This window comes from Bombyx mandarina, chromosome 05, assembly GCF_030267445.1.
Source record: "Bombyx mandarina strain Sakado chromosome 05, ASM3026744v2".
Taxonomy (NCBI): Eukaryota; Metazoa; Arthropoda; class Insecta; order Lepidoptera; family Bombycidae; genus Bombyx; species Bombyx mandarina.
The window spans coordinates 11,942,253-11,969,553 of record NC_143212.1 but is presented as its reverse complement, the minus strand read 5'-3'; the positions used below and the strand labels follow the sequence as shown (position 1 = coordinate 11,969,553).

Sequence of the window (27,301 nt, the reverse complement as noted above, 5' to 3'; positions counted from 1 at the left end):
GGCGAGAAACTCAGTGGGCTGTGTCTGAGAGTTAATTTACTCGTCGAGCCCTTCGTCGCAAGCGACGGGTTCGACGAGAACGGTGACCGGTGCTTGAAGTACCTAGAAGCACCGTTAGTGGATCGGGAGGATCCGAGATGACGTGTTTTGGGCGACGTCGACTGCTTTCCATTCTGTCGACGTCGCCCAAAACACGTCAGTATTGTATAGCTCTCAAATATATTAAGTGTATAATCTATGATGTATAGTGAGTAAGTAAGACAGGAGACCGGCTTCGTCCCCATCCCTACTACGTGATGTTTGCTGGATCAGTGGTGACACCTGGTGGGGATAGCTGATCGATTGATAGTTGATCAGTGGTCGACCGGCGAGCGCGGGAGATCAAATTCAATTTAAAAAAAATCATAATTAAAGGAACTTGAAATTATAAACTCTGAATAAGAATTTATCGTACTACAATTATAATATTTGATTGCCATCTTGCAACCTTATTGCGGATGGAAAAATAGGGGTTGATCGTATAAGAGTGAAAATTGAGAGTAATATAATTTTTTTTATTTTAAGTCATGATAAAACTAAATAAAAAACTTGCCAAAAAAATTAAAGTTTATAATTAACAAATAAAAAATAGGGGTTGATCGTAGAGGGATGAAAATTTCAGAGTAATATGATTTTTTTTATTCTACGTCATGACAAAATAAAAACAAAATTCTCGCAAAAAAATTTAAAGTTTTTAATTAGCAAATAAAAAATAAGGGTTGATCGTAGAAGGGTTAAAATTGAGGATTGTATGTATTTTTGTATGTTGTATCATAAAAGAATAGAAATTAAAAATTTTGTCTAAAAAATAAAAAATTAAATTTAGGGGTGGACTACCCCTAACATTTAGGGGGATGAAAAATAGATGTTGGCCGATTCTCATAGATACCGGATAAGCACAAAAAATTTCATCAAAATCGGTCAAGCCGCTTCGGAGGAGTATGGCAACGAAAACTGTGACACGAGAATTTTATATATACTAATATATAAATCTACAGTGGTTTTTACTGATGTTCCGTTATAACTACTAAACCATGCATCCGATTGACTTGAAACTTGGTATCGATGTAGAAAATCCATGCACTTAATGGATAGCCTAATATTTATATGAGTGTTGGACTCCCTAATAATAATAACAATAAATAATAATGTTAATTTTAAATGCCCAGCGAAGCGGGCGAGTACGGCTAGTATAGATATAAAAATTATTATTATTAGTACTGTATTATGTTAATAGACCTCATTAAAGATATTAAGTTGAGATAATTATTATTAGTACTGTATTATGTTAATAGACCTCATTAAAGATATTAAGTTGAGCAGAATTTCGTTCACCTTTTGGCGCGAGTGCCGCGAGGATCCACACAAGATCTTGCAGCATCAGCTCGGTGCCAACATTTCCATCTCGTTTACCGTGCGTCGCTAATAATGTACGAATGATAACTTGAGTACCGTTCGCGGATATGAACTGCTGAGCACACTGCTGCCGGGCGAGGTTATTTGCTGGAATTGTCAAAATATTTTCCATGTTTAGCATTCGTGAGGATTGAATTCCAAATGCACACAATTAAAAAAAACATTAAAAACGTAGGCGGCGTTCAGTGTTAGTGCCAAAGCGACAGTAGATAATTGATTTAATCCAGTAGTAAAGTAGCTTGACAATTGAACTTCGAATGGCTAAACATTATTCACGGCAAGGCCATTTTGTAAAGTAGTCCAATGTCGAGCCGTAACTGAATAAGCTCGACTTAAATGTCAGCAGGCAGGACAGCTACCGACTAGAAAGTGTATTCGATAAAGCGATTACTGAAATGCCACGGTGTCTCAATAGTGACATGGTCTCATAAATATAGAGCGGTGCAAATTAAGATAGAAAATTGAATAGATAATTTTATATGAGTGATCCAGGTTTTTCAATAGTCATATTGCTTACATAAGAAGACTATTAATTTCTGTGATTAGTAAAAGCTTTCAAACGTTGTTCCACAAACTCGACATACCCTTCTTGACTAAACCAAACTTATTTTCCTTCCCAATCTTTTTGGTTTCCTTCTTCTTGTTTCCGGATTCACTAACGACTGAACACCAGAAAATATGTACTTTTTAACCGACTTTCAAAATAAGGAGGTAGTTATCAACACGATAGTTTTTTATGTGAGTTGCTTCAGAACTTTTTTCTAGACGAACCGATTTTGATGAATCTTTACTTTTCTTGAAACGTCGTGCTTCTCATATCGTCTCATTTCAATTTTATCATTATCAGACCAGTAGTTTATGAATAATCCTTAATAGTGTATGATTATTGACTTCGACTATGTATATTGATGATATTCTCCAGATCCTGATCAGGATCAAATCGTTGTGCCGATCGGTGGCTATCGGTGGCTAACAAACTAATCAAGGTTTTTTTTGTTTATTTAAACTATGTAATATATGTATATGTATATAAATGAATGGCTGTTCGTTAATCTCGCTAAAATTTGAGAACGGCTGGACCGATTTGGCTAATTTTGTTCTTGAATTATTTGTGGAAGTCCAGAGAAGGTTTAAAAGGTAAATAAATATGAAAATGCCCGGAATTAAATAAAAATAACAATTTTGTTTTTCCTTTGAAAACTACTTTTGTTTGTTTTAAGTTTATTTTATACAAAATTTAGGTATTTTATTGATCGATTGAGGCACTATGAAGTCTGCCGGGTCAGCTAGTATCAAATAGATATACATAATTTGTTTGGAACGACAGTATTTACCATTTTAATATTAAATATTAAGTGCTATATGTTAAATGTTCAAGTACCTGCACACTTCTTTCCTTTCCCTTGTTTCAAGCATAGCGTCTCCCTCAAAATAGCCGTTACATAGGTCGAAGTTGGAGTGTCTCTTGAAGACTATCAAACATAAAATAGCGATTTTCAATGAATTGAATTGCAAATTAAAATTCATTAATCACGTAAATTATACTATTTTTTCCCCTCTTTTCCTTGGAGGTGAACGAGCTCACGGTCCACACACAACAATACTACAACTACACATTAACAATGTAAATGCCGCCATCCAAGTTGAGACTTGAGCTCTAAGCTTTAGTTTTACAGTAAAACGGCTTCACCACTCTTCAAACCTAGCAGAGATAGGCAGTGGTGATACCTTCACCGTTACTTACGCAAATTATAATTTTTGTGAGTTTAACAGTATTCCTTCAGCGTGGTGGTCATTCGTCAACATTTTACTGGTGTTAGGTACACCTCATGTGAGTCCGCGCGGGTAGGCACCGCCACCCGGTTTATTTCTGCTGTGAAGCAGTAATGCGTTTCGGTTTGAAGGGTGGGGCAGCCATTGTAACTATACTTGAGACCTTAGAACTTATATCTCAAGGAGGGTGGTGCATTTAAGTTGTAGATGTGTATGGGCTCCAGTAACCACTTAACACCAGGTGGGCTGTGACCTCGTCCACCCATCTAAGCAATAAAAAAAGAATTGTTAATGGACGAATCCTTACGGATTTCATTAGAAAAATTCGTATATGCATGCGGGATTCGAACGCGGGCACAATCGCATCGTTCGATACTAATGAACCGGGCGTCTTATCCTTTAATTTACGACAACTTCATAACTCCTCTTACGAATCTCACACTATTGATTTTTACAATAAAAACGAAAACAAAATAATAATAATAAATATGGTGTAAAAACCAGAAACATTTATTTTTCCACACAGTAACATTAAAATTTCAAAACTTACTTCCAAAATAGAAAGAAGCATCTGAATCCCACCAGACTGTTTATTCCATAGTTTATCCAATGTACTCTGGCGAATCTGTTTGTCTGCAAAAGAACGCAATTAAAAAAATAAATAAAAAAAAGACCCGCAGAATCGATTCGACATCAATAAGCGAACTGACCTTTTACTGTCAACAGACACAAACAAATGCAATACCTAGTTCAATACATTATTGTAGAATTAAAAAATGGTCACTTAGTGTTTTAGTCAATTATGGCATTTATTCAGGAAGCGAGTCATTGAGTCCTAATGAGACAGTGTTTGAACAATAATAGAAAATCTTAATCTCTTCAAAATTGACTTTTACACAAAATAACAGCAGTCCTTATTAGACAATATAAACTAGCTATAAGAACTTTCATTGAATGCGTATGCTTAGTAAATAAATAATAAATAAATATTTACTAACAATCACGCCACGTTAACTGGTCCCGTGATAAGTTCGTAAAGAACTTGTTTTACAGGTACCAGATAGCGGAAATAAATGTAAGATTTTTATTATACGCATACATATATTTAATATACATCCATAACCCTGGAAAAGACATTTATATTTATCATACAAATATCTTTCCTTGGCGGGATTCGAACCCGCGACCCCCTTGTGTAGTGACCATGTCACTTACCACTACACCAGACGGTCGTTAAATTAGTAATTTTATATGTGTTGAGATTTTTTAACAAGGGCGCCGCGTGGCACCTTGTTATAAAGTTAAGTACATACAAATACGCATCCTAATGTTTAACGACAAAATGCATGTCGTATCGTTAATGGCTAATAAACTATGCCTATCTCTTTTAATAATAAAATTCTTATATATACTTTTTTAAGATTCATGTCACAGGCATTTTACGTCTTGTATGTAAGGAGTTTATGGTATGAGTTTTAAGCTACTTCGTATTTTGCAAACTCGTAATAAAGTCGAAAAAAAAAGTGTAACCACTATTTTGATTTGTAGCATTAAGATACTTTGGTACTTTTTGTTCAGAATCAATTGGGGCGGACGACGGAGGCCGTCCAGTGCTCTTTCCATCTTAAAATACAATCTTCGTAAATAACGTATCCGATTAATCGTTTGCCGTGTGTAAACAGATGTGGATGCCTTGAAACGTTGTCAATGTTAATCTACTTTCATGTTATACTGGGTAGCATGAAATATTTCCGTGCGATTATTTAATGTTTCAAATGTTCACTGCTTGAGACAGTTTTAAAAAAAATATAACTGTGGATACTGTTTCCAAACGTAGTTTCCTGCTATTTAATAAATCATAATTTTTTTTATTTTTTATTGCTTAGATGTGTGGACGAGCTCACAGCCCACCTGGTGTTAAGTGGTTACTGGAGCCCATAGACGTCTACAACGTAAATGCGCCACCCACCTCGAGATATAAGTTCTAAGGTCTCAGTAAAGTTACAACGGCTGCCCCAACCTTCGAACCGAAACGCATTACTGCTTCACGGCGGAAATAGGCAGGGCGGTGGTACCTACCCGTGCGGACTCCCAAGAGGTCCTACCACCAGTGATTACGCAAATTATAATTTTGCGGGTTTGATTTTTATTACACGATGTTATTCCTTCACCGTGGAAGTCAATCGTGAACATTTGTTGAGTACGTATTTCATTAGAAAAATTGGTACCCGCCTGCGGGATTCGGACACCGGTGCATGGCTACATACGAATGCACCGGACGTCTTATCCTTTAGGCCACGACGACTTCAAAAGTCACTACTACAAGTAAGTCAAATACAAAAAGGCAGCTCCTCCTCCTTCTCCTGCTCCTGGCATTACTGCCATCCATGTGCGTGAGTAGCGGTTATCATTTGCCACCAGCCGGGTCGTAATTTAGTCTGCCCTCAAAAGCAACTTAAAAAAAAAAAACAATAATACGAAACCAATATTAATTACGCAGACATAATTATGGAATCGCTTAAAATTTTACTGCCCTCATAATATTTAAAAACTTTGGTAAACGCAGACAATACGGAAGCAGTAGTGCATTAAGAATGTCAAGTACACAATTGTTTATGAACATTCGAACATTCGAATAATGCGGTGATCGACGTAGTGGGGGGGCAAGGCTCGGGGCAAGTTGCTACGGTGACAATGACGGGCCGTCTCGGTCGATTCGTTGGCCGGGCGCCAGCGTTAGCACGCGAGTATCACGAACGAGTTTGTTTCCATTGTCCATGTGAAAACCGAAGTTTGACGGACGTTAATGAGAAAAAAATCGGAATCACTTTTTTTTTGTTATTGCCCTTGTATGCAGACGAGCAGACGGCCCACCTGATGGTGAGTGGTTACCGTCGCCCATGGACTTCAGCAATGCCAGGGGCAGAGCCAAGCCGTTGCCTACCGCTATCATGTATTCAGTATTGGGTAAAAAGTACATCTTTAACGTTATACGCTAACGGGTTCAAGCTAGGATTTACTATGGACTCTGGAAGTAAGCAAATACATACGGTGTACTTCTTTGTACGTATGAGACATCGAATATCAAATAGCTAACGCAAAGATGTAAGTGCCTTTCTGATCGGTAATCGAAACCTCCTCTTCGGTCCTCTTACGATCTCTGTATTCGGGAAACAAGCTTATGAGGAAAAATCTCTATCTAATCTCTGGACGTCACAAAATCGATACTGGCACTACAATCATATTTTTCAATGTTATAAAATACATTTTTAGCTACGCAAAAGTTTGACATTTGATTTTTTTTTTTTTTTATTAGGCTCGCAATACACATCACAAGCTAAAGATACATAAAAACACACAAGTAAAAAGAAACAAAATCTGGCTTGCAACATAAGTTATGTGCGCACGACAAAACAAGACATATAGTGCTGAATTTGTATAACAATGTTCCTTACAATTATGACAAAACAACACAATAACAAAAACTAATCTAACGAATAATGTAAGGAAAAAAATTGATTCACAATATAATACATTAAACAATTACATTAACCTACCTATTAATATGCCCTTGCCCTTGAACATTTTTATCACAGCTGATCGTTAATTGCTAATGCAAACCAGTATACATTAATGTACAATTTTTTTTTACAACAAAAATCGTCCTATAAAATAATCCCACATTGGAAACTAATGTATCTAGATGAGAAACGTACAAGCCGCGTGCACGATCCGTCGTCCGTCTAAAATCTTCTAAAAACAATGTTTTCTGAAGAAAAACGTCAGTATTTTATAAAGCTGATGCGCGAGTAATGAATTTACATCCGCTCAATTTGGGTACTCTTTAGATTAAAAAAACAATTATCTAGATGAGAAACGTACAATCCGCGTGCACGATCCGTCGTCCGTCTAAAATCTTCTAAAAACAATGTTTTCTGTAGAACAACGTCAGTATTTTATAAAGCTGATGCGCGAGAAATGAATTTACATCCGCTCAATTTGGGTACTCTTTAGATTAAAAAAACTATTATCTCGATGAGAAACGTACAATCCGCGTGCACGAACCGTCGTCCGTCTAAAATCTTCTAAAAACAATGTTTTCTGTAGAACAGCGTCAGTATTTTAAAAAGCTGATGCGCGACTAATGAATTTACATTCGCCCAATTTGGTTGCTGTTTAAATTTAAAAAACAATGTTATTTGACGTACGACTGGATCTATAGGCAAGTACAATTTAACATTACGAATATATTATTAATTTATGTAGTAAGTGTGAATAACTTTTTAAATTTTTTTTCGTGTGGTGTTTGCATATTTTAAGAATGTATATATAAATTCGAATGTTTGCATAGACTTAATTTAAATACCCAATAAAAATGGAAAATTAGACGCCTAATAAAAACGGAATGGTGTTGATGAAAAAAAAAAGAAGAAATAATGTAACACACTACTCGATAAAATGAGTATTTTTTTTTTTTTTTTTTTTATTGCGTAGATGGTTGAATGAGATGAGATGAGAGTATGAGAAGTCAATAAAGAGACAGGAAACATTTCTCATGTGCAAAAAAAAATGACGTTTCTCTTTGATCAATAATTTTTGATGTGTCGCTTAGCCTACAATAATTTGTGACATTTGACCGTATCAACATTCAACACTCAAGAAAACGATGCCAGCAAGAAAATTGTAAACATGTCCGTGTTCGCAGCTGCCAAATAAATTATCCACGTCCAATACTACTGTAATATATGTATGTATACACATAAAATACAAATAATTTAAATTAAAAATAGCGAATTGAGATGCTGATATTTTGATAGGCTCGTTCTAAATTTTATTAGTGGACGAAGAGGCTCTGGTTATTTACCGGGCTGATTAAAGATTATAAAAGAAATTGATTGAATTATTCGAGCTAAACCAAACTGTACGAAACTATAATGTGTAAATTGGCGCCAAAATGGGAAATCTCAATGAGCAATCATCTAAAAATGACAGATTCCAAATTCAAATGTAATAATTTGTTTATTTTTAATTGTAACAGTATTTATGGCCAGACTAAGTATATTCACTAGTTTATTGATTATAACTACAAATTATACATAGTTAAATTTTTCAATTGAGCTCACCGTATCGGATTCTATAGTTGGCGAAAGAAATTATTATTATCTTTATTATTATTATTATATGTATCTATTCTTTTTTTATTATAATCACAATTGTTTCAACGTATACAGTTTCAGTAAAATTGCTGTAGAAGTTTTTTTGTTAATTTTTACAAACATACGTAGATACATAAACAATTTTCATAATCTCCAATAAACGGATAATCCTGTTTATTTAATACTCGGTGGACTGCTCTAAGTATAGAAATAGTGATTCTTAGAGTCTCCACAGTTTCTGCTATGTTTATGTTACATTTATAATTATTATAGGCGGGCTAGCTTCAAAACAATGCAGCCGTCAAAAAAACCCATTACAATTACAATTAAACGGATTTCCCATGTGCATGGGACCACCCAGCGCAGCGCTATTGTTTGATAAAGAAAAAAAATTTAATGTCCCTACAGAGAATGTTTAATAGGGCCCTTGAATTTGATGTCGGAGTGACCGGTTTTAAGGCAGAACTTGATTTATAGAAACTAGAGGTCCCGCAGTAGTCGAAATTCGACTATAATTAATTGGAATTGTAAGTTTGTACACTATTATGATTGTATTTTATACTTCTATAATCAAAAATTTCGCCAAGACTACACTATAAAAATATTAACAAAGACAAACAATGTTTAATCTATTCTCAATTTGACAACAGACGTCAAGAACAAAAGTTTGACAATAAATAGTATGCATGCGTGTGTGCCTCAAATCCATAGTATGTAGTGTGTGTAATGTTTTCCTTATTGATTTAATGTAACTTTTATGCATTATTTAAAAAAAATATTATTATTGTGCACTTCTTCTCTATATTCTCTATAAGTGTGGAAAATTTCATACTCTGTCCGCGCAATTTTCGTAAAAAGGGGTACAAAGTTTTTGCTTCACGTATTAATATATAGATAGCCGGGTTGTATTTAATGGTGTTTCATAATATGTGTATGTAGTTTGAGTATTCTAAATTTAAAACTGACATTTCATAATCCATGATTTTCGAGAGGTTTCTACAGTGGTCTTATCTAGAGTGAAATAAAATAAACAAATTTTTCTTTGAAGTCTTATTTTTAAACAATTTAGAAGGCTTGTTCTAGGTAATTAAAAATAGGTAAATCAGTTGAAATTTTATCCAACCATCCATTTCTTAGGTTTTTGAGACATGACAAACGGTCACTGGATTCCCAATTTTATCCTAATTACTAACCAAAGGCTTCGCTCGTACTAATCTATATATATAAAAATGACGTGTGGCACTCGGAGACTGCCGCGGTAAAGCTATTGCATATCATTTTTTATCAACTTATGCAATGATAAATCGACAATAATAATTTAACAATAAAATAAGATCCGGCGAGAAACTCCGTGGGCTAACTTTCAATGAATCTGCTACATTGTGAGTATTCCATTTTGACCGCGCACTCACTAGAGGGCGCTACATGGGATAAAGACACGCCTTTGGATGCTAGTTCTAACTCTCATTCGCCCAGAATCAACGGTTTAGCTAGTTTATTTTTAATGCCACTCCAATCACTGAATGAGTAGTAGGAGTAGTAATAAAATTCTTCGACTAAGCGATAGAAAATGGTACGCCCAACGCATTGTAATGTGATATAATTTTCTATTTTACAATTTCGTTTGTCGCCGATAGATGGCGCTTGACGAAAAGCTGAATCGCGCTATCGTTGTGTTACCCAAGAAATTATATCACACATTTTGATAGTACGTAAATCGGTGTTTAGACTTCTTACTTTAAACACCACACAAGCACAACGTGTGAATGTGTTGAGCGAGAGCTACATAGTAGGCGTAGTGAGGGGTGGAAGGTTTTTTTCGTTACGGAATTCATGATTCCGCTCAAGGCCCGCGATAAAATCTATGCAATAGCTTAAAAATGATTTGCTGTTCGTTAGTCTCGCTAAAACTCGAGAACGGCTGAACCGATTTAGCTTATTTTGGTCTTGAATTATTTGTGGAAGTCCAAAGAAGGTTTAAAAGGTAAATAAATATGAAAAATGCTCGGAATTAAATAAAAATAACAATTTTGTTTTTCCTTTGATGTGTCCCCCGTCGGACGAATTTCTTTTGTTTGTGTTAAGTTTATTTTATGCAAAATTTTAGGTCTTTTATTTATCGATTGAGGCACTACGAAGTCTGCTGGGTTAGCTAGCTTAGGATAAAATTCCCCGGGAATCGCTTTTTCTGGATAAAATAGAGACCCTATGTTCTTCGTTATATACCTCCGAAAACATGTTTGAAAAGTCTCATGATTATCAGTCGAGCACTTAGGTTGCGTAAAGCGATAAACAGACTCATTTTCGCATTTATAATATTAAGTGTGATTGTTTGAATAACAATCTATTTGTCGAGTAGTAGCCCCCTCGAGTGTCAACAAAGCAACCCTCGTCACACTCTATTAAAATAGCACGATTCGTTTCATTTCCCCCCTGGTACAGACTGTACCCGTTTGTAACAACAATCGACCGATAATAAGGTACGTATAGAGTGAAATAAATTAATGGTAACACGTATCGAGGGCGGCACGAGATGGGACGGGCATTTTGGCCGGGGGCCGATTGCACCGAATCCTAATACTGCCTATAAACACGCGATGCCGCTATGCAGTAATGACACCTTAGTATCTGATTTTATCGTATTTCACGGCTTGATTGTTTCTCAGGGTCGCAAGACACGCACCGACCATTATTGCCGCAAGTCAAACGATGTTCTACCCTAAATTGGATTGAAGGTTTATGCCTGTGAACTACATTTGCTAACAATTACTTAGACCGGCTTATGAAACAATGGAGAGTAAGTACAGTTTTAGATAACACTTTATACGTTTCAAAAAATAATAGTTCTATAGATCTTAAAACTGAGTTCAGTATTTAAATTTTATGTGGAAATCGAATATTTTTTCAAACACTACAATTTTGTTGAAATTTTGTTGTGTAACACTTTTCATGATTACTTCATTAAATGTTATTTAACTGTTAAAAGATAAATTACGATTTTATATACAGGAGACGATACTAGATAAATGACGTCGTCAGACATGTAATTATATTTCTGTTACAGACGCTTCCTCGCCCTGAAGTCTTTAATTTTTATTCTTAAATTACATTAAACGAAATGACGTCATCTGAGAGTATTTTTGTGATTTTGCCATTAGGATTTAAATTAGATTTGATACAAGTGATTTAGATTGCAAGTCTTATTTAAATTCGGTGTGCCTTGGTTTTTATGACTTCACTATAGTTTTTTAAGAAATACGAATAATTTTCTACCGTTGCTACAAAAGGGGAACTTAAATGTCTAAGGGAGGTACTTGGTGGTCGTTCCATATTTTTCAAGACACCCTGTAGCCCACTGAGTTTCTCGCCGGATCTTCTCAGTGGGTCGTGTTTCCGCTCCGGTGGTAGATTCTGCGAAGCACTGCTCTTGCTAGGGTCAGTGTTAGAAACACTCCCGGTTTGAGCCCCGTGAGCTCACCTACACGTCAAGGAGACGCTGAAATAGCCTCTCAAGGCTATCAGCATAGGTAGGGAAAAAAAAGACACCCAAAAATTACTTTCGGAAACTTACTTAAATGGAACTAGTTTAAGCATGAAAATAAATTGTATACTTACGTATAAATGAAGACATTGAAGCAAAAGCAAAAGTTTTGAGAGCTTACGCTCAAGTTATCAACATTCGTCAGACATGCAAACTTCGTGCCTGCACGAAACTTTTTAAAAGAATTGTTAAACTTTTGCGTAAGTTGTAAGCCTAATTTAGATCTTATCCGGATTAATGTGTTGTCTGTCTTTGAAAATTGGCACAATCGTGTATTTCGCAAACTATAGAGCATTTAAGAATATTCGGTAAGTTAATTACTGTAGGTACTTCAATTATCACTTTCTGGTATTTTTGACGTTTCGGTGTGAGATGCCGCAGAAAACAATTTTGGGCATCACGCCAACATGCAGTTACTATAGCAGTACACTAACGTGTTCAATTTTAATATGATTTTAATGATATTACGTATTTATTCAATATGTTGTGTTTTAATCTAATTCTGAATTGTTCAATGTTTAATATTTTAAATTTTATCTTAAGACTCTCAATTCATTGGTCCATTATGTGTATTATATTTCCCTATTTTCAATTCTAATACTGTGTTTAAAATTTCGAATTTATACTTTAACAAACAAATCTTAGCACAGATAGGTCAAAGATATGTCGATTGAATTCAAACAATCGTTTCTATTATAATTTAGATAGGTGAATGACCTGATGTATTGATAAGCAGATTTTACTAGTTTTAATAATTTACAATATTGAAACTACAAAAGATTATTTTTTTAATTAAAAATTCAGAAGATACATCGGAGGTGTTGAAATACTTATATAAAGTATGAAAGTGTTTGTATGTTTATATTTAAAATAATAAAAACAGTAAAAACATTTTTATGCAAAACTCCAGAGAATTAATAAGATTTAATAAATTGGGCATAGCACAAGAAATATATGGTCTAGACAAAAAACACAACTACGACCGAATCAGGAAACAGTGGAACATTAATTATTCCAAAAATGGTTTTGGAATGCTGATTTATGCTATGAACAAAGTTTTATAAGATTTTTTCGGAATTAATTTATAGACGCAGTTTAAAATTGAAATGAATTTAATCCAGTCTTTTTCAATATTTTCGAAAAAATTAAAAATGTAACCTAGGTAATTAATAAATACTAGTGGTCCCCCGGTAGTCGAAATTCGACTATAATTAATTGAAATTATAAGTTTGAATAATATTATGGTTCTATTGTCAAAGACTATTTATTATACTTCTACAATCACAGATTTCGCCAAGACTACACTTTAGACAAATATTAACAAAGACAAAGAATATTTAATCTATTCTCAAATTGACCATAGACTTTATGCAATAAGAAAAATTTGACAATAAACATATAGTATGCATGCGTGTGTGTGTCAAATACATGGTATTGTGTGTAATGTTTTCTTTATTCATTTAATGTATCTTTTACGCATTGTTTTAAAAAAATATTAGCATTGTGCACTTCTTCTATATATAAACTATGAGAGTGGAAAATTTCATACTCCTCCGTTGGCGCAATTTTCGTAAAAAGGGGTACAAAGTTTTTGCTTCACGTATTAATATATAGATATCCGTTAGTAAGCTAGAAATTTTTAAAAAGGGGGAGCATACATTATTTTTTCATAATCGAATCTATTGACTGTGTCACTGGTATTTTTAAATACAGTGTCATTTAAATATAACTTGCCACAGTTTTCATATATATCTCGCCGTATTCTTATGAAGAAAAGTGCACTTCTACTGTTTTTGACGGTATACACGAGCATACGACCTACCTGACGGTGGGTCACCGTCATTTATGGACAGCAACAATCCCAGGAGCAGGAGATGCCGCTGTCTTTTTAAATTTTATTGACTTGTATTTGTTTTTAATAACAGCGCCTTTGGAACCGTATTTAACATATTATTATAATATATTAAACATAGCATTTTTCCAGACAATTAACATTTGAGATATTGCATAATAGCATTAAGGTATTTGATACTATAACATGAAATTAGATTAACATTGAAAACGTAAATTCATACGTTTATATTTGGGAAACGATTGATCAAATATGTTATTGCCCAGCGGTGAAATTCTTTCGACAATCAATCAGCTGTTGTATGAGCATGACACCGTTTTAAATTTCAAATGGCGAAAATGAAGTTATCCCACCAATACGAAATACTTAGTTTTTCAGAATATAGCTATTTCTTCTTTAGATAAATGTTGGTGAAAGAGGAAAAACGTTTTAATACTTGACAATTAAACGCAACTCTACTTATAGACAAAAAGTCAATTGTTAATGACGAATAACAGAGTACATCATCCTTATCGTAGTTAGTGTTTTCTGGAGCATGCCTCGTCAGAAATACTGTTCTTCACCCATAAGTTTCGATAGGATTTAACGCCTACTACAACGCATCGACTCGCACGACTTTTTTTCACTGCTGATACAAGACCATGGAACCCTTAGCTAAAATAAAGCTAAAATAAAATAAGTTTGGAGCTATGCAAAATTTTTTGGAAATATACTGCTACTATGGACAGTAGTATTTCGAGGTCGTTTATTCACATCTTTTAAATGCCTGGTTGTTATTGGTAAATTTCCTCTGATTTACTAGTTTTACTCTGTTTTATATTGCTTGCTGAGGCAATAGGATTTTTTTATTATTGATACGATTTGGTCACATCCTAAAATCGATTTTTAATTTGGTGATTAAAAACCGAAATCGATACAAATCGGATATTTGATATTGATGCGTTTATCTATATGTATAAATAACCGTTAGTTGTGTGGATAATACTTATAAATTAATCGCATAATGATGCGATTCAAAATATCGTTAGAATGAAAAATTGCCAATAAAAATCTTAATATAGATTAAGATGTAAACTGTTTGCGTGGGTTCGAACACCCAATCAGCGCTGCAAACGATATTATGTATAAAGTTTCATCCGCGTTTAATTAGTACTAGTAATTGAAAGCATCACGTAGAATGTATTATCAAAATTATTAACGAGAAAATGTCACGAAATGTCATTATACAACTCAAAACTGTCAAAATTTATCCAATGTAACCTTTTAGGGATGTATTAAATTTAAATATCTATCAGAGTATTTAAGAGTACTCAAAGAATATATTATGTTCCAATTATCAATTGTAGGTCTGGTCTATTTAGTCTGCGGCTTGGTTATCAGTCTTATTGTAGTACACATTATTTGTTGGTCTAGTCGAATTCACATCACACTTAGTGTTAGTTTGGTAGCTAGCGAACTTCCTAAACATTCTTTTACTTTGAGATTTGAGTTCTAATCTCAGTACAAGGTCCTACCTTGTGAACTGGAACGGATAATCGCTTCGCAGCAGAATTAGGTAGTGTTGTAATTACCCGCACCTACTATATTCCGATGAGTCATAAGTCAAAAGCTGAAATGTACTTAAATCACGCGACTACTGGTGGTTATTACTGGTGGTAGGACCTCTAGTGAGTCCGCGCGGGTAGGTACCAGCACCCTGCCTATTTCTGTCGTGAGGCAGTAATGCGTTTCGGTTTGAAGGGTGGGGCAGCCGTTGTAACTATACTTTGAGACCTTAGAACTTATATCTCAAGGTGTTTTTTTATTATTTTTTTATTATTATTTTGGGTGGCGCATTTACGTCGTAGATGTTTATGGGCTCCAGTAACGTCTTAACACCAGGTGGGCTGTGAGCTTGTCCACCCATCTAAGCATAAAAAAAGACTAATATCACAAATTAGCTTACCATGTGAAGTGAGACGCGCATTGATGCGTGCGGTGATAGCGCGGGCCACTTCGGTCGCGTCCGGAGAGCGCTGCTGGTGCAACCTGAGCCGTTCGAAGAGGCAATCCGTCGCTGCATCGTCCGCCATACGAAAAGCTGTACACATAAAACAAGATTGCAGACTGAACTTCTTTGATTAAAAAAAAAACGAATAATGTACCTGAATCTGTGATTAAAACGTAGTTAGTTTTTAATCATGGCAACAACAACTTCGAAAATATTGTATTCATTCGAAAATATCGTATACGGTACAACACAATACGTATTGTTAGTATTTATTCATATATATTATAGATTATATTGAATAACATTGCTGCTAGATTTTCAGACGGTTTAGTTAGTTTTGATTTGTCTAGTTGTTTGTTACTCTTCGTACCACTTAAATTATAGTATCATAAATGTGTTTAATTATTGCGATATTAAAAAGTGATTTATTTGGTAATGGAGATACTTCTCACGTTTCTTTTATACATTTGATAATTTTCAAAGTTTTGAATACTAAACAATTTTTCATTATGGACTACCACAAAAATATGTGTTTCATGTACATACGGATTTAAATATTCGTCGTCCATAGTAATTCAATTTGCCGATTAATGTATATTAGTGGGTAGATAATATACATATTAACAGCAGATCTTACTAATTCATTTTATTTGTTTTGTGTTTCTACCGTCCTGCTTAGTTATATCATCAAGCAATATGCGCTCCGGTTTATCAGAGCATAGCTATTATTTAAATACGGCCCATCTACGTCAGCATTTATAAAGCCATAATATGACGATAGAGATGCAGAAAAAATACTAGCACTACTGTTAATAGTATTTAGTATTACATTTATAGCATCCCTATGTAATGTGATGCTCAGAAAATTGTGTATTCATATGTACAATGTATCTATGTAAATCGTATTGTAATCAATTATACTGTTTTATAGCTTAGAATTAGCTAGTTATTCTCAAAGGGCTCATGGATGTTTTGTAAACAACAAAAAACGCAAGACGTCATCATTATGACATGTAATTTTTTTAAGCACTCTACCTAGTATAGAGCACTACGAATGTGAATAAACAGTGTCTCTGTCGAATACAAAATGTATTTAATAAAACGTACTTGAATGTGATGTCTTCTATGTCGTATGTGCGATGTTATATTATGTTGGTAAATAAACAGTGTGTATTGGGGAGCGTTAGAGCGCGTGGTATGCGCCGAATGGCTGCCAGTGACCGACTGATTTTCCTCGCCCGTGCCGATGTGAAAAGCGGAGTTGCGCGGCGCGGGCGGGCGCACGCTCGGGAAATGTGTTTCCCTTTTGGTTTATGAGCGCACATTATAATTTTACGATTTCGTTTGACCGTCGGACGATAACTAAGATTTTAATTTAAACGATGATAGTAGTACGACTACCGGTTTATTCTAACAATTAACGTATCGCATCTGTTGGACAAAACATATTCTGTTATGGTCTTGTTTATTTTTCATAATATGTAGGATATTTTTCTGGTTATTATTTTAATATAACCATCTGATAGTAAAATCAACCATCTGATGTTAAAATAATGTTTGCGTCCGTAAAATAGTGTGAGACTCCCGTTGTATTCCAAACTCGACTATACTGTGGTTTGGATCTACCCAACCCGAGGAAATAATGTATCCCACGATGAGAGAATAATAAACACTACATAGTATAATCGAATGCTTAAAAAAAGTGCGTAAGATCAAAATGACGTCCAACCTAGTTGAAGGTCGAACGCAATATGAATTTACACGGACACCATTAATGTGCTTATTTCTGTCACAAAGCTTCCATACAAAAAACAGCTTTATTCATGTTGTAGAATCTATCAGCCATGGCAAAAACGTACCACCGGGTGATCCATTAGCTTATTGGCCAATATAAACCAATTAATTTTGAAATATCAGCACAATGAGATGTACAAACAACAATATCCAGTTGTGATCCAACTGCTAGTGTTCAAAAATACACACAGATGTTTCTTAACTACGAACACTTCCGATTATTTTCGTGGAATTTAATAATTTCGTGGAAATCGTACATAATTATTCCTTAGATACTGTTGTAACCTATTTTGTGCTAATCGATAATGCAAAGGTCAATTTTATTAAATTATATTGGCACTGAAGCAAGCAGCTTAAATGGAATGAATAACTAGAAGTTTAGAGTGTAGTGGAATTTAGGGTCGATTTTTTAAATAAAAAATATCGATAAATTTGAATGGTAATGGCTTAAAAGATAATCTAACAAGTTCCTTTCATATAATATTGAATTTAAATTACACAATACACCTTAGGCACTTACGTTTTTTCTTATTTTTCTTTATGTCGTTTGTTTGGGCCGATGAATCAGCTGTGGCATACGAATGAAAAAAATTAAAAACAAATAACTATGTATCTATGTATTTGGAATATGACTGAAGTTCGTTTTCCCACCTGACATAATATTGTATATCAAATTTGATTCTGCTTTTTTTTATCGTAACACTTTTGATTTTCTGAAACACATTTCATCATAGATTTTACAATTATTATTCAACATTTAACACTGAAACTTGGAACAATTTTTGACACGTCTCTCCAATCACCCACAGTATTTCGACACTGTCATTCATGCTAAATGTTACCTCTATGCTCCAGTCTTTTTGCTTATAAAACTTTTCATGAAACTATCAAACCTCATTGTGTTTCAAAGATTCTTCAACTGTTAAAAATCGTTAAATTTGTTATCATTTTACATGTTGTGGTAATTATAAGTTTTTTTGCTTACTTTGCTTTTTCTTCTTTCTTTTAAATAATAATTGATGAGCGATATTTGTAGGGTTTCATTTTATAATTTTTGGTTTTACGGTTTTATATCTTACGGTTTTCTTTACCAAGGATGCATCACATTCCTAAACATAGAGTTTCAAAAATATTTTAGCAAGGTTTTTTCTTTTTTAGTGCTATTGAATTTTTTAAAATGTATTCGATTAGAAATATAATAGCTGTACCAAATAAAATATTTACGTAAAAGAACTATTAATTACATCTACGAATGGCGAAAACCGAACAAGATATTAAACATAGTTGTCAACCCTAGTTATCCTTCAGTTAATACACACGTTTGAGTCCATGGCATATTAGCATTGAGTCTTCAAATCTATGATCAGCATTGGTCTGTTTTGCAATACCAATAGAATTAATGTTATCATAATTACATCTAAACTCTATTGATACTGTTACTAATGATCATGTAAATGTCAAATTCACCGCTATTGCATTCGAAGGATTGAAAAAATATACCACAGATATATAGTGTGGATGATTTAGATTTACTCAACAATTATAACTAGGTAGTTACGGAAGGCGTGTTATTATTTTTGGAATTTAAACATTTTATACATATATATTTTATATATATTTTTATAAATGAGGAGATCCGTAGAAGAACGAAGGTTGCTGACATAGCCCGTAGAATTAGTGAACTGAAGTGGCAATGGGCCGGCCACATAGCACGAAGAGAGGACGGTCGATGGGGCAGAAAGATCCTGGAGTGGCGACCACATACTGGCAAGCGCAGTGTGGGACGGCCACCTACTAGATGGACCGACGACCTAGTAAAAAGCGCTGGGTCTCGTTGGATGCAGGTGGCAATGGACCGGTCGCACTGGAAATCTATTGGAGAGGCCTATGTTCAGCAGTGGACGGCGATAGGCTGAAATGATAATGATGATGATATACATATATCATTAAATTAAGAATGCATTACATTACCGGGTGCGTTAATGCTAGTTATGTATTGTAGTATTCAGTACATAGCTACATGTGTACACGTAGTATTTTGTTAAATAACACTTAGTTATGAATTTTGTAATCAAATGAGCATAGTGCTCTCTAAAATTTCACCAAAATGGTCAGTACCTACTGTGCAGCCTGTAACTAAGTATTCCTGCGATTTTCGGCAGATTCTCGTTCCATCAACCAATACAACATCTTAAGGTCGGCACACAGATATTTTCCCAGTTTGAAGTCGACGTGGCCTAAAGGAGATGACGTCCGGTACATTCGTATCTAGCGATGCAACGGTGTTCGAATGCCGCTGGCGGGTACAAATTTTTCTAATGAAATACGCACTTATCAAATGTTCACGATTGACTTCCACGGTGAAGGAATAACATCGTGTAATAAAAATCAAACCCGTAAAACTATAATTTGCGTAGGACAACTTGTGATGCGCAGTAATGCGTTTCGGTTTGAAGGGTGGGACAGCTGTTGTCACCATACTGAGACCTTAGAACTTATATCTCAAGGTGGGTGGCGCATTTACGTTGTAGATGTCTATGGGCTCCAATAACCGCTTAACACCAGGTGGGCTGTGAGCTCGTCCACCCATCTAAGCAATAAAAAAAAAGTTATTTTATCTAGTCGTAATGTTATTTGGCACCTCACATTAAGATTATATCGGTCACCCTAGTCCTCCTGCGAATCATATAGCGCAGTCAGATTGAAAGAGCTAGTAGGTATGTGTTAAAAGTATATGAATTGTTTGATAGCCTTTATATTTATTCAATAACATAAAATAACGGACGAAATTTTGTTTGTCCAGTGATCATGTTTAGAAAACAAATTAATCATTGTGTATCTAATGTTATTCTACTACAGCACCTTTATAAGAGCTAAGCGGACAGTTTTTTTATTTATTTAATGTCTTTGTCTAGGTGTTTAACTGTATAAACAAGATTTAAAATATTTTTGTCACAGAATAGCCAAAGTATTTGATAAAATTATCATGTTTAGTTTTCAAATTTACATTGTGAGCGCGCTTTTTGCCATAAAATTGAGTTACGTTGTTTCGACTCCAAATAAGAAATTAATCAATCAAAGGGTACGGTATTATGAAGTCTCAAGTTTACTGGTGGTAGGACCACTTGTGAGTCGACACGGGTAGGTACCACCGCCCCGCCTATTTCTGCCGTGAAGCAGTAATGCGTTTCGGTTTGAAGGGTGGGGTAGCCGTTGTGACTATACTGAGACCTTAGAACTATATCTCAAGGTGTGTGGCGCATTTACGTTGTAGATGTCTATGGGGTCCAGTCACCACTTAACACCAAGTGGGCTGTGAGCTCGTCCACACATCTAAGCAATAAAAAAAAAAAAATGAAGTAATGTGATATTAATTTCGATGATGTAACATCGATGTTTTAAAACTATATTTATATAAGTATTTATGTATCACCACAATTCCGATATTTGCGATGAATTCTGTGTCCTAATTTGACGCTTGCGACAGTGGTTATATAAGGTAACTTTAGCTTCATTCCTCAAGGCTTGATTTTGCTACCATCACGTATCATTTTGATGCGAGGAATCTGGTCTTGTTGTACATCATATCCGGTAAACATTTAACAAATTATAACAATAAGAAAGTTTTCAATTTTGTTTCTATAAATAAGCAATAATATAAATGAGACAATTTTATTAAATCTCAGCATTTGCATGCAATAAAATCAAATGGTAGAAACATACAGGGAAGAAAATTGAAATTAGTGAAATCCATAGATAACACCAATGGGAATGTTCACCTTTAGAGATAAGAGCGTAGTCTCAACTACATTTGAATAACTGCTATATCAATCAGATAGCAATATAATATGATATTATTTCTTAAGTTTACAGTTGTTGTAGTAGCACGTTTGATTTCAGAGTGCAATAAAACACAGCATGGGGCATTCCTTCAACCAACACTTTCAATCGATTTATAATAATATAGAGAGTAATAAAAAGTTTGAAAATTTACAACCGAGAGTCAAGCGGCAGGTCAGTTCGGGTGCAGGTATGAAAAATGTTGCAAACCTAAATATATATATATTTTTAACTGTAACTGTAATTGATCAAACTTATTATACTTGATACAAGATATACTTAATATAGTTCGAACGGTGTAGCACGAGAACAGTTCTTGGCGACAAAATATTGATTTGTGATTGACTAAAACTTAATTTTTAATAGCCCACAAAAAATTACCTTGTTAACTTTAAGTTGTGTTAAATTTGATTGCCCCTTAAGTTCAATGTCTGAGGCGCGCCCTTGTCTAGCCTTCTCCACTGCTCCATAAATATTGATCCCAGTCTGCTTTATTAGAGGCATAAAGGTCAATTAAATGGATTTTAAAATATCGTATACATATTTTGTTTTTTCACGTAGATTTGTTTAACCTTGATATCGCCCGTGTAAAATAATATCAATAGTTAACATCCAGTTATGATATGAGTCGAAACTCAGTACGAATTCTGATGTAGCCCCTAGTCCGATCGAAGAAAATATTATTGTTTGTTTACATAAGTTGCAAATTCAATACGGGGTTGAATTATTGTATTCATGCTAAATAATATGTATCTATCTTCATTAGTCAATATTTTGTTGTTGTTTCTCTAGATGGGCAGATAAGCTAACCATCGTTAAATTGTTGTTTTTTATTGCTCTTGTATGCAGACTAGCATACGGCCCACATGATGGTGAGTGGTTACCGTCGCTCATGGACGTCGGCAATGCCAGGGGCAGAGTCAAGCCACTGCCTACCGTTAAGTCCTCTCCACAAGTCTCGTTTGAAGAAGGGCAGCACCCGAATATATCACATCATGAATGCAACTGGCGGATGAGCTCACATCCCACCTGGTGTTAGGTGGTTACTGGACTCTACAACGTAAATGCGCCATCCACCTTGAGATATAAGTTCTAAGGTTTCAGTATATGTAGGTACAACGGCTGCCCCACCCTTCAAATCGAAACGCATTATTGCTTCACGGCAGAAATAGGCAGGGCGGTGGTACCTACCCGCGCGGACTCACAAGAGATCCTACTATCTCAATTGTATTGAGTCGCAGACTTCAAGCTGAAACATTTAACTGCTTTTCTGTAAAAATAGAAACAGTGCTGAAATCAAGCTGTACTGTTTCAAAATATCCTACCACGAATTGAATGCATCTATGTATGTTATATTACATTTTTAATGATTATTTTAAGGTAAATTCATTGAAGCAGCGAAGATGCCACAAATCAAGGTATTCCGACTGTTCCTGCAGATGTTTAAGAATGGATGGGCCGATTCGTACGTCGGTGGAACCGGGCCATTGGATCCGCGAATCATCCGGCCGGTTCTCTATCTATTTAAGGATAAGATTATACAATTCTTTATGCCCGAGCCTGGAGTAGAACATCAGAAAAAATCGCATTAGTTCATACATATTATCATAGCTTTGTATATTTGTAAACAGTATTTAAAATAAAATCTTGAGCTATTATTAGTTTAAAAGCTAAAATAGCTTAAATACCTAGACCAAAAATATTAAAAGAATATTATTATTTTTCGCCTTGGTTCAGGCAATAGTTATAAAGTTATTGTATTGACCAGTTGAAATTGTTGGTTGGAAATACTTTGAAAGATTCGATAACTAGATACAGGACAAACTAATGAATAAGTGCTAAAAATAATAGTACATGTAATAGGTATTTTTTTGGTAGAAGCAATTAGAGCAGTAATACCAATCTAACAACATACTCTACCGCCAACAATTAAGTCCGTAGAAAAACGTGTAAGATTTCTGGTTTAATTAACTGGTCTGACTTGGGCAAAATGCTATCGACTGATTCTCTTTTGCCAGGAATATCTTTTTAAATACTAAGTAAATAGCATATAAGTAGAGAAAATATCTCTTCTTGAGATTGAAACCTCATTAATTGAGAATTTGTTGAATGAGAAAAAATCCTGTAAATGAAACATATAACTATATATAGCATACACAATAATTAGTAAATGATTTGTAAGTGTTAGGACGTGTTTGTAATGTTTTTTTGTTTTTTCCATGGGAAATTTCTATACAATTAGCAATAGTCACTTTCCCTTTCCAGCTTTCATTCGTCTAAATATATTTTATAAAAGTCTATGTGTGTTTGTTCTCTATGGACTCCGAAACGGCTTTATCGACTTCGATGGTATTTTCAGATAATATTTTGTTTGACCTAGCCAGTGATCCTGTGTTTGATAGTGATCGGATCAAAGTCAAATCAAATAATGATAAAAAAGCGGGTCGGGTTTGAATAGTAATGTATAATTCTAATTATTTTTAAGGAAGTAACCAATTTTCTTGATTTTACAGCATGCAATACTTTACGAACAGTGCGATGATCTAAATTAACTTAAATCACAAGTAATATAAATTAGCATTGGTAGAAAAAAACGTTAAGGCTTTAAAATAAAATTACATGTCTACTCAATTGTATGTTAATTTCAAAACTCGTTCATTTTATGACGGTGTCCATAACTAGTTTTCTTGCTATTTATTTTGATACGTCAATTCGTCAACACATGTGTGTGTTGTAGGTATTTACTCGTAGAAGAGCAGATGAAAGTATCGTGCTTGTTTTCGAATGCTTTTAAGAGCAGTTTTGGTGTTCTTGGCTATAAAAAAACTAGAAAAGTACAATTTTTATTCATTGAAAAATCGTTCACCATCTTCACCAGCAGCCGCTTTCAGTCCACTGTTAGACATAGGCCTCTCCCAAGGCAAGTGAGAAAAATGGACATGTACACATTTGAAACTATGTTAGAGCTGTTATCGATTTTATTAATAAAAACTTTTAAAAGCTAAATTCGTTTGATTTAGAAGTTTACAGATCGGATATTTCGGATCGGAATTTATTTAGCTCTTCTTGTTTCTGTAGAATAGAGTAATAAAGAGAGGCCTAAGCCTAAGTCTAAGTAGTGTCTTCAACAGATTGCTTGCAGACATAATGTTTCCCTAAATTGCATCGATCGGGTCATGGCCAAACTAGAATATTTACAACGGCATTATTCGCTTCATTAGTATGTGTTACAGTTACTAAAATGGCATAACAAAAACACAGCATGAATTGCAATAAAACTTTGTGTGTTATTTTTTAGGCAAACACAACGACCGATGTGTTCAGATAAGTTGTGTAATTGAATCGGAGCGGAGCAATGCATTTTTGCATACAAAACACGAGTCACATCTAGTTGCCTTTCTTCTTTGATCGTGGGCGGGTATTATACGGTATAAAAGCGAGTAGTCCGAAGATAATCGTTTATTTAAGATCTCTACAGTCGAACTGTCATGAAGGTACGGATCATGGATTGTGACAGTGATAAGTGATAATTAGTGACACGAATAGGGACTGTATCATTTTTGTTTTTAAATTTTATCAATAACTAAAAATTACTTAAGTTATTTATAAAATTAAATTAAAATGAGTATTTAAAATGCCAGTGCTGTGGTTGAATATAATTAATTATAAAAATGTGCATATAATGTTAATTTATTCATTTTAATATTTCGAATGTACTTATTTAGGTTTTTTAAATGTCATATAGTAGTTTGTATTTACATTCTCTCGAATTTTATACAACTATAATACCAATACAGGTTTTTTAAGAAATAACTAAATAATTTTACCGTATAAAGCAATTAATTAAATCATGACAAATTTAATGTATATAAGAGGTCTTTCGAATTTAATTTTCTTAATAATTAACATAAGCATCTAACAAATTTAAAATAAAATAAAATAAAGTGATCACAAATTTAAAAAATAAATAAAGAAAATATTAAATCTTTGATGTTGATAGAATGTGCTCTGAGCGCTTAAGTATTGGTCTAACCATTTGCCTATTTTTGTCACTAACCAAAAAGCTGTGTAAGCCAGCCTTTATTCCAGTTGTGGTTTCCCGTAACCACTTAACGCTATGACCGTGGACTTATCGAACGTTATTTCTAAGAAAAAAAACTAATTTTACACTCTAGTTAAATAGAACGAGATTGTGTGTTTTCAATTTGGTGATGATATAAAGCGAAGAATGATATTAAATTATATATTATAAAAAAAACAATTAGAATTAAAAAAACAATAAGAAAAAAACAAATAAGCTTAAAGTTTACAATGCTCTCAACATAGGTTCACTTACAACTTAAATCTGTTTAAATAAGAATGGTCCTGATCTGAAAAAGAATCCTAAGTTATATTTAGATTTATTTTTGTTTTGTAGGTGGTGTCACTTTTAGGCGTGGTGTGCGCGGTGCTCTGTAGAGTCGCCGGCGGGGTTGTGTCCTGGCCAGGAGCACCATTATCTTTATCAGCCGCTGTACTTAATCATCACACAGTCATACCGGCACAAACGAAAGCCTTCGGCTTTTCAACGACACAATATATTAATTCTGTAAGTTTAAAATGGTTTTTTTTAACTCAGAAGCGCTTTAGCGTCTTCTATGACGATCAGGACGAGCATCGCACGGGGAGGTACTACCACCCTGCCTATTTCTGTCGTGAAGCAGTAATGCGTTTCGGTTTGAAGGGTGGGACAGCCATTGTAACTATACCTGAGACCTTAGAACTTATATCTCAAGGTGGGTGGCGCATTTACGTTATAGATGTCTATGGGCTCCGGTAACCACTTAACACCAAGTGGGCTGTGAGCTCGTCCACCCATCAAGAAAAAAAAATCGAGCATCGTGTTTATGGATTTTCGTAACTACATAATAATGTCCGATGAGCTGAGCTGTCCTAATTTATGAGCTCATTTGTGCCAAGTTCTTTTAATTCATTAAGCCAATAAATGATGTTACTAAATGGCAAGAGAAAATACTGTCTACATTGGTATTTTAAAATATACTTTATAACCTAAAAACGCAAATTATAGCTAATTCAATTGTTTTAAATTTTTCAGCCACCAGTTGCGTACAATCCTTATGGATTTGTTCCGCAGTTCACGTACCAAGTGCCACACTTTAGTGGTATTTCAGCAATTCAACCGGGTTTCGTTCCCGCACCCGGTCATACATATTATCCGGCTAGCGTTTTTTACCCTCAAGGACAAATAATACCTGCCCTGCCTCCTGGTCCACCATCTAACCAACCCGCTCCTGCAGGCAACCCTGAGCAGCAGCCCAACGACGAACAGCAGCCTACTGGTGATGCAGATACAGCTGTAGTTGATTCAGCAGATTTTACACCACAAAGCCCACAACAGCCAAATCCAACTGAATCGAATTCCCAAGCCCCTTCCCCGTTGCCGCCAGTGAGTTCATTCCCAAGTTTTCCTAATTTCCCTCAGATTCCCCAGGCTGGACAACCGCTATTTCCCCAAATACCTCAAGGACCCAGCCTACCATCGTTCCCGCAAATTCCTCAAGTACCAGGTCAAATACCATATCCTCCCATCCCACAGTTTCCTCAAGCACCAGGGCTTCCCCAGTTTCCTCAAATACCACAGAGCCCCATGTTTCCTCAGTCCCCATCACCTTCGCCTCCAACGTCTTACCCAGGCGACGCTAACGGTGACAAGGGATTGAACGATGAAGATACAATATCTGTGGAGTCTGCCTAGTTTAATTCAAAATTCTCTTCAGGTCATAAAGAAATCCAACGAAAATTTTGTTGTTTTATTGAACATTATATTATTATGTTTTTTTTTTTAAACTAAGTAGCTGCAAATACAATGAGCTCTGAGAAGGCCTTTATGAGTTATGGTC

At 34.8% G+C, this 27,301-nt stretch overlaps 3 protein-coding genes across 8 annotated transcripts in view; 2 read left to right on the top strand and 1 right to left on the bottom strand.

The window, feature by feature from the left end:
- The window catches only part of LOC114251376 (cytosolic carboxypeptidase 1), an 81,414-nt gene extending 64,390 nt beyond the window's left edge, over positions 1-17,024 (bottom strand). For 5 of the 6 annotated variants that reach the window (XM_089727787.1, XM_089727791.1, XM_089727789.1 and 2 more), the window contains exons 1-6: positions 16,875-17,024; positions 15,723-15,857; positions 3,779-3,861; positions 2,837-2,927; positions 2,040-2,117; positions 1,375-1,542 (exon numbers count right to left, since the gene is read on the bottom strand). In XM_089727787.1, the coding sequence (XP_089583913.1) occupies positions 1,375-1,542; positions 2,040-2,117; positions 2,837-2,927; positions 3,779-3,861; positions 15,723-15,849 (547 nt within the window). In that variant the 5' untranslated portion in view covers positions 15,850-15,857; positions 16,875-17,024. The remainder of the gene's footprint in view (positions 1-1,374; positions 1,543-2,039; positions 2,118-2,836; positions 2,928-3,778; positions 3,862-15,722; positions 15,858-16,874) is intronic. The other variant, XM_089727788.1, reaches the window with a different exon arrangement.
- Positions 17,025-21,466: 4,442 nt separating this feature from the next.
- On the top strand, positions 21,467-23,044 carry LOC114251358 (uncharacterized). Its single transcript, XM_028185582.2, has 2 exons — positions 21,467-21,591; positions 22,782-23,044. Exons 1-2 carry the CDS (start codon positions 21,480-21,482, stop codon positions 22,991-22,993), a joined length of 324 nt encoding a protein of 107 aa, XP_028041383.2. The 5' UTR covers positions 21,467-21,479; the 3' UTR covers positions 22,994-23,044.
- Positions 23,045-24,742: 1,698 nt separating this feature from the next.
- LOC114251366 (uncharacterized) lies at positions 24,743-27,201 on the top strand. The gene is made up of 3 exons (XM_028185593.2): positions 24,743-24,895; positions 25,819-25,989; positions 26,497-27,201. Exons 1-3 carry the CDS (start codon positions 24,890-24,892, stop codon positions 27,154-27,156), a joined length of 837 nt encoding a protein of 278 aa, XP_028041394.2. The 5' UTR covers positions 24,743-24,889; the 3' UTR covers positions 27,157-27,201.
- The last annotated feature ends 100 nt before the right edge of the window (positions 27,202-27,301 follow it).

Excerpts from the sequence above, each read along its gene's own strand:
- LOC114251358 (XM_028185582.2), top strand. The coding sequence starts at position 21,480 with ATGGGGCATTCCTTCAACCAACACTTTCAATCGATTTATAATAATATA. Across the intron at positions 21,592-22,781 it reads GCAGGTCAGTTCGGGTGCAG|GTAAATTCATTGAAGCAGCG; the intron begins GTATGAAAAATG and ends GATTATTTTAAG.
- LOC114251366 (XM_028185593.2), top strand. Across the intron at positions 25,990-26,496 it reads CGACACAATATATTAATTCT|CCACCAGTTGCGTACAATCC; the intron begins GTAAGTTTAAAA and ends TAAATTTTTCAG.